General features: G+C 43.7%; 1 protein-coding gene across 1 annotated transcript; it reads left to right on the top strand.

The window, feature by feature from the left end:
• Nucleotides 1-2089: 2089 nt before the first annotated feature.
• On the top strand, nt 2090-8724 carry UXT (ubiquitously expressed prefoldin like chaperone). The gene is made up of 7 exons (XM_016141827.2): nt 2090-2212; nt 2398-2504; nt 3489-3570; nt 3704-3771; nt 4046-4153; nt 8409-8472; nt 8626-8724. Exons 2-7 carry the CDS (start codon nt 2407-2409, stop codon nt 8677-8679), a joined length of 474 nt encoding a protein of 157 aa, XP_015997313.1. The 5' UTR covers nt 2090-2212; nt 2398-2406; the 3' UTR covers nt 8680-8724.
• Nucleotides 8725-9709: the final 985 nt, after the last annotated feature.

Raw genomic sequence — 9709 nt, 5'->3', positions numbered from 1 at the left:
GTCATTTATTGCTTTTCTTGGGTAAAAGCAAGACAGAGATCTTTAAAGCAGAGCTGGGGGAGGCCTGGGGATAGGACGTTGGACGGGGTGGGGAGAGAAAAATACAGACACGTGATAGACATGATCTGCCTCATATTCCCCAGAAGCACCAGCCTGAAAATGCCCACACATAAGCCAGGTCAGAGGTCACCAGGGAGGCCCAGGTACTTATAGCCCCAACCTATGTATTGGTGACTGACATGATTGTGTAGTGACATGATTGGAGTTGGAAAACTTTTTGTAAAGGTCCAGATAGTAAATACTTTAGGGTTTTCGGGCCATATGGTTTGGGCAACTACTCAATTCTGCTATTGTAGGATGAACATAGCCTCAAGTAATAAGTAAACGAATGTATGTGGCTGTGTTCCAATAAAACTTTATTATGGGACACTGAAATCAATGTCATATAATTTTCACATGTCACAAAATACTTTACCTTTTTCAAGTATTTAAACATGTAAATAGTACTCTTGACTCGAAGGCAGTAGAAAAACATTAAGGGTTAGCAAACCAGGGGCCATAGTTTGCTGACCCTGAGGTAGAGTCTAGATGAGGAAGTTTGTTATTGAAAGTGTGTGTACAATTAGCGCTTGATACTTGATTTACAATGCATTGATTTCCCTTAAATCCATAAATTCTACTTCTAGAATTTTATCACAAAGAAATAATCATCGTTGCACATAAAAATGTTAAAGCAAAGACTTATTCTATCTTTGATTATAACAATGAATAAAATTGGACACACACAAACATCCAATAATAGAGGGATGGCTCGAAAACTAAGGCCATCCAAAAGATGGAATGCTGTGCGGCTATGTCAACAATTACATGTGATCTGGAAAGAGAAAGCAAATGTGGTCAAATATTAACTATTGGTGAGTCTAAGTCAAGGTTCTATGGATGTATGCTGCCAACTTTTCTGTAGGTTTGAAATGTAAAAATAAAGTTGAAAATGGTTTAAACATTAAAAAATGTTTTGTGAAATGTAAGTAAATACTTACACAGATCCATCTCCAGCTCATCAAAACTCTGTTTTCCCTGTTAAAGATAATAAATGTAACACCCTTTTTCACAGGAAAATGATATAATTTGGTAATATTTGTCTAACTAGTGTCTCACACTAGATGTAATTTTAACTATATGTAACATGAGATGTACAATTTTTTTAAAAAAAAAATCTCAATCTTTCCTTTAAAATCACTTGTTCTAAGAGCAAAGAACATCTTGATTTGACTTGCTTAGGTTTTGAACACGGGGTGGGGGGTGGTGAGGCGGGTCTTGCTTTTACACATGAAACACTATTATCTGAAAAGAGTTCCCTGGTATGGGTGGGTAATCTAGGCCCTGCGGACAGGAATGGCATTTGGGAATCCCAGAATCTGGATTCTCCTCCAGGCTCAGGCTTGGACTTGCTGGATTAGATGCTATTATTTGAAACCCTAACACGGGAAATAAATTCATTCAGTAACTTGAATGCAAAAAGAAAAAAAAAGGAACTACTTCTAACTACAAGATAGCCAGTCTTGGGCATAGAACTTCAGCAACCCTCCATTTGGCGCTATTAAATGAGGTGATTAAAGATGGTGCATTGTCAATTTCTGCTTGAACCCATTATGCACTGTGAACCACAGAGCAGGAATTATCAAGAATGAATTTTTAAAAATCTGTCTCTGTTTAAACCTTTTTAAATGCTTACATTCATTCCCATTACCGGGAGTGAAACTCAAATTTGCTGTGTAAAAAATCAAAATCCAAGGCGATTAATCACAAGGATGTACTCCCCTTTTATAGACCAGAACCATAATCAATTTCTGTCCTTTTGCTTCCGAAGTTCTTTTAGATACTAAATGCTTTGTGCTCTCTTTCTCCACCCGTGCGTCCCACCTGTTCCAGAACCCGCCAAATCCCATTAAAGCCCACCCCACCAGCCACGCACGTTCCCCAGAGGTTCCGCGCGCAGTACAGGTTCCCACGCTCTAACGTCTTCCGCAATCTCATTGGACTCCGTAAAACTCCGCCCTTCTTTTCCTCGCTTCAGCCATCTTCTTTGGTTCAGGACCTCCCCTCCCTACCTGGCTATTTGGTTGGCCCGCACCCTGGTAGTACGTCATTCACCCGCGCCACACGGAAGCCGCGGTTCATCTCAACTCTTCTTATTGCCTGCGGCTCTAAGGTGAGGGCCACGTTTGGGTATCCCTGGGTGGCAGGGTCCCAGAATTAGGAGAGACAAAAGGACCCCACCCCCCTCGCCCCGCGTGAATCGGAGGAGCCCACTCCCAACGCCGAGAGAGTGCAGATGTACTGTGCATGAGGCTACACTGAGTAGTCAACGAGGCCTTCCCGCTCCCCATTCCTCAGGAGCCCAGCATGGCGACGCCCCCTAAACGGCGGGCGCTGGCGGCCTCCGGGGAGAAAGTGCTGCGCTATGAGGCCTTCATCTCTGACGTGCTGCAGCGGGACCTGAGGTGAGTGACAGCGCGGGGGCGGAGCATTTGGAAAGTTCCACGTGGTGAGTGGGCGCTTTCAGAGTCAGGGCCTAGCCTTCTGATTGGTGGGCAAGGCATACGCAGCCCGGCCCCGCGCGCCGTTCGAGCGGGGAGGAGGGGCAACGTTTGGGGTTAAACTTGATAGGAATGTGATGGTCTTAGTGGAGGCTGTGTCTGCGCATGCTCAGCCTCTGACATCAATTAGGGTTAGGAGCTAGAGTTCCCAGGCTGGGGTGTTTAAGCTCGAAACCTGTTTTGGCCATTTAGCCATCGTGTGAACACATTGTGCCTTCCCTCGCCTCGCTTTTCTGTGCCTCAGTTTCTTCGTCTGTGAAATGAAGAAATTGATGGAGCCTTCCTCATGCAGCGGTTTTGAGTTTTCAGTGCGTTTAATCCTTGCAGAGGATTTAACATGGATCCTAGAGGGTCAATGTGTATGAAAAATTATTACTATTATTGTTAATCTGAGCAGGAAGTAGAGTGTTCACAACTAGGATTAAGAGCATCCTAAAGAGATGGAGGATTTTTCTATTGTGAGAATGGAACATCCTGATTCTGATAAGAGAGAGGCATTGGGAGTAGTGTAATAACAATACTAATAAATAATAGCTAACATATGAGGAACTTGCTGTATCACAGGCACTATTCTAAATATTTTATAGTAAACACACATTTAATCCATCTAATGACTATGAAATAACACTTCTCATCCTTATTTTACAGATAGGGAAATTGAATCCCAAAGATGTTATTTACTTAGCAGAGTCACACAGCTAGTAAATAGGAGAGCCTGCATTCAAACAGCAGTCTGACCCAGAGTCCATATCTTAACTTCTGCACTAAAATGCCTCTTGAGGGCATGATAACATGAGGGTCTCAGAAGGTCATGGTATGAGGTATTCCAAGAGGGACAGGATTTCCTGTTGGTTATCATTTTACTCTTGTTCCATCATGTCCCATCAGAAAGGTATTGGATCATCGCGACAAGGTATATGAGCAGCTGTCCAAATATCTTCAACTGAGAAATGTCATTGAGCGACTCCAGGTAAATATAGCAGGTTCACTACCTTTTGTGGCAGCGGGGAGAGGGTCATAGGAGCAGGTACCCCAGACCAAAACCTGTCACCTGACCTAAAAGTTGACCACTAACCCCTCCCTCTTTTTTCCTGGCCCCACAGGAGTCTAATCACTCGGAGTTATATATGCAAGTGGATTTGGGCTGTAACTTCTTCGTTGACACAGTGGTGTGAGTGTCTACCCACCCCTCTAAGCCCACATGGTTCAGCTTCCCCCACTTTCTTCCTTCAACAAAGATTTTATTTTAATATTCACTATGAACCAAATACTGTGCTTGGAGCTGGAGATGTGACAGTGAATAAAATAAGACAAAGTTTCTGCCCTCCCAAAACTTCAATTTGGGGAATGTGGGGGTGGGGTGGTGAGTAAAAAATCTTAAACTGTATGGTATGCTAAACAGGGATAAGAAGTTCCCTAACTTCCACTAACCACTGTTTCTCCAGCTCAGACACTTCACGAATCTACGTGGCCCTTGGATATGGTTTTTTCCTGGAGTTGACACTGGCAGAAGCTCTCAAGTTCATTGATCGTAAGAGCAGCCTTCTCACAGAGTAAGTCTAGTTCATGAGGATAGTGTCTGAGAATACCACCTTTGCAATGCCCTTCTCCTTTTCCCTGTGACTTCCTGGGATACTTAGAGACCCTTTTCCCCTCCTCCTCAGGGCTAGGGCTAAGTAAAGTGGAGTTGTAAAGCTCAGCCCCAGGTGTAGCACATATTAATCACACAAATAGTCTCTGTATTGTTCATTCCCACAAACATTTATTGGGCATCTGCTGTATGGCAGGCTCTGTGTTTGGTAGTGGGGAGGAAGCAGTGAACAACACAGAAGGGTTCCTTGAAGGGTTACATTCTAGAAGAACAATTTTGGCCAGATCTGGGAGATCTCAGCCTATAAATCAGTAACAATAAAATAAGTTACCTCTGACTTTACCTCCTGCTAATTTTTTTGCTCATTCACTGTGCTCTCACCACACTTACCTTCACAGTGTTTTTTAGAAACCCCAAAATGATCCCACCTTAGGGTGATTGCAGTGGCTATTCTTTCTGCCTGCAGTATTCCTTTCCCAGATATCTGCATGCCTTCCTTTCTCCTCATTCAATGTAAATCTTGCTTAAATGTCTCTTCAAAGAGGCTTTCTGTAACCTAACTTTAAAATTGCAACCCCTGGCACTCCTGATTCCCCTCCCTTGTTCTACTTTTTCTTTTTAGCACTTGTGTCCTCCTAATGTTTACTATGCAGTTTACTTCTTTTTAATGTTCATTGCCTCCTCCCATTGAGATAGAAGTTTTATAAAGGGAGACATTTTGTCTATACCCCAAATGACTAGAATAGTACATAGCATATAGTAGGCACGCAATGTTTGTTGAATGAATTCAAAAGGGCATGCTGGAAGCAGACCGAAGTGGGGATTGAAACAGATCTCTGTTGGTGGTGATAGGGATATAATGTGAGAAGAAAGCATAAGCTCTAGTTGTGTTTAAGATTTCGTGCAGGCAAGGGGAATTTGGAGTGTGGATGAGAAGTTTGAAATGTTGCTAGGGAAGGCCTCCCAGAGGAATTGACATTTGAGTCATTTAGTTGAGTGAACAAACCAGGGGGCTGTCTGGGGAAGAAAATTCTTGGCAAGGGGACCTGTGTGCCTGCCGTGTTAGAGGAACTGCCAAGAGAGGTGAGCATGGCTCATGTGGAGTGATTGAGGGGATACTGAGCAATACACTTAAATTAACAACACCTTACTAGAGTGACTTCCACTGATCTAAAATTCCTTCTGGGTTATATTTATCTTTATTCCTACACTGATTTATTCCAGAATTGCCTCTCTTAGGGTTTCAGTACTTCTTTTTTCAAACCTTTCCAGGGTTTTACTGTTAGTCAACCCAAAAGAGCTTCAGACCTGCTGAGATTTCTAAATCTTAGTGATCATACCAGTTGATAAACAGTATGGTCGAGGGGTCTGCTCTCATGGGCTAATGCAATTCTGAACTTGCGGTCATTTAGATCAAGACCTTTTTTTATAACAAGGCTCTCCTTGTTATTTATATCAGAGGATGCCTGAGCCTTTCAAATTTCCCAAAAATGAGCTATTTAAGTTGTCAGTGCCTGCCCCCTTGTCTGGTCTATTAGTGTAATGAGACCTGTGGTTGAATCTCATTACTTAATTATAATTAGTAGGGCTCCCTAGAAGTTTAATCTTTCTAAAAGATGAGGATTTGATATGTATAACTCGCTCTCCTCTTTAAAATGCCTCTCATTGTGACAAACTTTGAACTTTCAGGTTATTTTATGTAACCAAAATAGGCTGTCAGTCCTTCCTGTTCTAAGTATATTTCTTTGGGGAGTGGGAGGATCAAGTCTCTGTATTTTCTCCTGATTACACAGAAAGGAGTACACATCTACACCGATAAACAGACATGTCATTACAGAAGGAACAGAATAACCATATGGCTATTAACACTGCCTTACATATTAAATCAGCAGCAATTCAACACATCCCTTTGGTATTACAACTAGCATTTAGTGAACTTTATGTTTTCCTCCTTTTAAGTTGAACTCATAGCCTTTCATAGACTAAACTTGTACCATTAACTAATTTTTTTTCTTTTTTTGATGTTCAAATTGTTCCTGATCAAGGGATCAAGCTGATAAAGATCATTTCTCCGTTCTTTGAGCACTACTCCAGATAATCTTAAAAGCATTCTTGCTCTCTGGCAACAACCTCAGGAACTATTTATTTCCTGACCTTAAACATAGATTCAACCATCTTTTGAGAACTTCAGGTTCCTTTGAGTGGAGTAGTCATTCAGTTATTCTTTCAACATCCATTGGGTACCTACTGATTTAGTCCCTGGGGGTACAGCAGGGAACAAAGCAGATCAAATCTCTGCCAAATCTTATTTTAGTCAGGGGAGATAGACAATAAACAAGTAAATGATATAGTGTGTCACAGGTTGACAGTCACAGAGAACAGCATGGAATGGAAATAAGAAACATTGCCCAGGATGGAGCAGGTGCGATTTTAAATAGAATGCTCAATTGGATGTAGTGTGTAAGAAAAAGAGAGGAGTCCAGGTTTTTGGCTGAACGACTAAAAGGATGGAGTTGACATTATCTGAGATGGAGAAGATAGGGAAAAAGCAGATTTGGAGGAGATCAGGAGTTCAGTCTAGGACCTGTTAGGTGTTAATGCTTGTTAAACATTGAAATGTAGTTTTTGAAGATGTAGTTAAAACTTCCAAGGCTGGAGTTCAGGAGAGAGGTCTGGACTGAAAATATAAATTTGGCAGATACTGCTATATAAATGGTTCATACTATTTTTTTCCAATTTAACATCCTATGTTGTTGCCGTCTACTTGTCTTAGTTACCCTAAAACTGTCTCCTGCATTGACATACAGCATAGTAAAGTCCACATTCCTTATCATGATATTAAGATCCTACATGATCCTTCTTACCTCTTGGACCTTATCTTGTACCATTCCCCCCCCCACACACACACACACCATTTACTTAATTTGTAACACTCTAGCCTCCTGACTATTCCTTAACAAAGCTCGCTCTTGCCTCCTGGCCTTTTTGTGAAAAAGGCCCTCCTACTGTTTAACTATTACTCATTCTTCATCCTTCAGAAAGGCCTTCCTTGACCCTTTGTGTCAATAAGAATTCTTTTGGGTGGTTCTGTTCCCAACTGGCTTATAGAAGGAATTGACTGGTTTATGTAACTGAACAGTCCAGGGTCAGAGTGGTTTCAGGCAACTCCTAGCTTCCCAGTTGCTTAGGACTTGGTATCTTTCCTGAGTCCTCTCTCTTAACACTCAGCATCCTTCGGTAAATCCTGTTGGCTCTACCTTCAAAATATATCCCAAATCCAATCATTTTATCACCTCAACTGCTGCCACTGTGGTCTGAGTCTCCCATCTCTCACCTGGACTATTGCAGTAGCCTCCTCACTGGACTCCTTGCTTCCACACCAGCTCTCCTTATCCCCAGTCAATTCTCCACACAGCAGCCAGATGGATCCTTGTAAACCCTAGTAATTTTACATCCCTGCTCTGATTACAACCTGGCTCCCATCCCACTTAAGAATAAAAGCAAGAGTCCTTACCATGGCCTTGTATATTTTACACAATCTGCCTCCTCCGCTTACCTCTCTGACCTCACCGCCTACAATCTGCCTTGGTTTATTCTTCTCCAGCCACATCAGCCTCTCTGCTGTGCCTCAGGCATGCCAGGTACACCCCCACCTTGGCGCCTTTGCATTTGCTGCCCCCTTGTGTCTGGAATACTCATCTTCCACACATCCAGACGATTCACTTCTTATAAGTCTTTACTCAAAGACTTCTCAGTGAAGCCATACCTAAGCTAATTAGAATTGCAGCTCCCATTCCTTCACTCCCTATCCTCTTACCGTTTAAGTTTTTCATTGTACTTAGAACCATCTGATACTGTATCGTTTAAGCTTTTCACTGTACTTAGAACCATCTGACACTCTTTTATTCTATCATTTGTCCCTCTTAATAAGAATTTGAGCTTCATGAGGCCAAGATTTTTGTTTGTTGTGTTTGCTACTGTGTCCCAAGTACCTAAAACTGTCTGGCATAGAGTAGGAGATTCAGTAAATGCCTTCGAATCAGTGCAGTCCAGATGGTGGCCAGGCATCTCTGCATAGGAGAAGGTCAGGTAGTAGGGTTTCCTATCATCTGCTGTGTGGAAGTCATCCCAGATGTAGATAGTTCTTGAAGTGATGAGGAAGCCTCATCCTCATGATCATAAGGCCCACTTTACCCTTTCTTGTTTCTTTTCTCCAGACTCAGCGACAACCTCACCAAGGACTCCATGAATATCAAGGCCCATATCCACATGTTGCTAGAGGTGAGAGCAGCTCACCCTACTCCCAGACTCTATCTTCAAATGCATTTAGGGTGGTGACCTGAGGAAGAGAGAGAACCAGAGTCTGGAAGGTCAGAGCAAGCCTGGGGCGTGGCCTGGACCCAGTCTCTGTTCAATCTCTCCTGTCTTTTTCAGGGGCTTAGAGAACTACAAGGTCTGCAGAATTTCCCGGAGGACCCGCGCCATTGACTTCTTTCCCCTTCTCCAGACATTAAAGAGCCTGAATGTCTTTGAGTCACACGGCCCTTCTTTTCCCCCTTAGCCCCTGCTGTTTACTTAGGTGCCCTGTTTCTAAAGCACAAAATTACTAGGAGGCCCAGAGGTCCAGTCTGTGTGGAACCTTCAAAGGGCCCTTGAAATTCTGCTTCCAGCCCGTTACCTGGCAGCATTTGCTACTTGACTTACTACTCTGCCTGCTCTTCTGTCCCCTTGTCAACCTGGGCCTTCTGTTTATTTCCCTGGGCACCACTCTGAATTACCATAGAGAATGGGGCAATTCAGGGTGGAGTTTTGTTCCCAAGGAAATCAGCTTTTCTCTCTTGGCCCTAAGGTTTACTCCTCTCCCACACTCCAATCATTCCTCGGGTACATTAAATTATACCCACGGCCTTCTCTGCCCAATTGGCATCGCTCCTGCTTCTAAATAGTTCCAGCTTCTACCAATGGACGCAGAGTTGGATCCTGCCCTCCCTGGTCCGGCCCCTATTCTAGGTTGAGTCCAGCTTCCAATCACTACATGGCCAAGTTCCACCCCTTTATAATTCTGGCTGCAGCTCGAACCTGCCTTCCTCAGCGCTCTTCTGACACTCAGCGCTCTTCTGCGTGTCTGGCAGCTATGCTGCGCTACCTCTGCTGCATTCTAAATTCGTCTTTTCTAGCCAATCAGTACAGTTACCCTGCCTGCCTACGCAGAGCCCTGGCCCTAACCCCTCCCTGCCGGCTGCTAATCCCACTGCTATACAAGTCCTGCTTCCGGGCAGCCGCTTGGAGTGCAGCACCAGCCCGGTTCACGTTTTGGCAGCTACCTAGGAGTCCTCATCAGCCAATCAATAGAAAGCAGGGCCCACCCACCCCCCTATCCTCGGAGGTTGTCTTCCATCAATACCATGTAGGCCAATCAGTGCGAGGCAGACGCCCCCCAAAACTCGTCAATTGCCCGCAGTCTATCAGTCGACCCAATCAGCGTATAATATCAGTGGGGCCGATCACGCCCCCTTGG

Source organism: Rousettus aegyptiacus, unplaced genomic scaffold (assembly GCF_014176215.1).
Source record: "Rousettus aegyptiacus isolate mRouAeg1 unplaced genomic scaffold, mRouAeg1.p scaffold_m13_p_9, whole genome shotgun sequence".
Taxonomy (NCBI): Eukaryota; Metazoa; Chordata; class Mammalia; order Chiroptera; family Pteropodidae; genus Rousettus; species Rousettus aegyptiacus.
Note: the sequence above shows the minus strand (reverse complement) of the source record. Positions and strands in the feature narration are given on the sequence as shown.

Coding starts and splice junctions, on each gene's coding strand:
- UXT (XM_016141827.2), top strand. CDS start 2,407: ATGGCGACGCCCCCTAAACGGCGGGCGCTGGCGGCCTCCGGGGAGAAA. Junction 2,505..3,488: donor GTGCTGCAGCGGGACCTGAG/GTGAGTGACAGC, acceptor ATGTCCCATCAG/AAAGGTATTGGATCATCGCG. Junction 8,473..8,625: donor ATATCCACATGTTGCTAGAG/GTGAGAGCAGCT, acceptor TGTCTTTTTCAG/GGGCTTAGAGAACTACAAGG.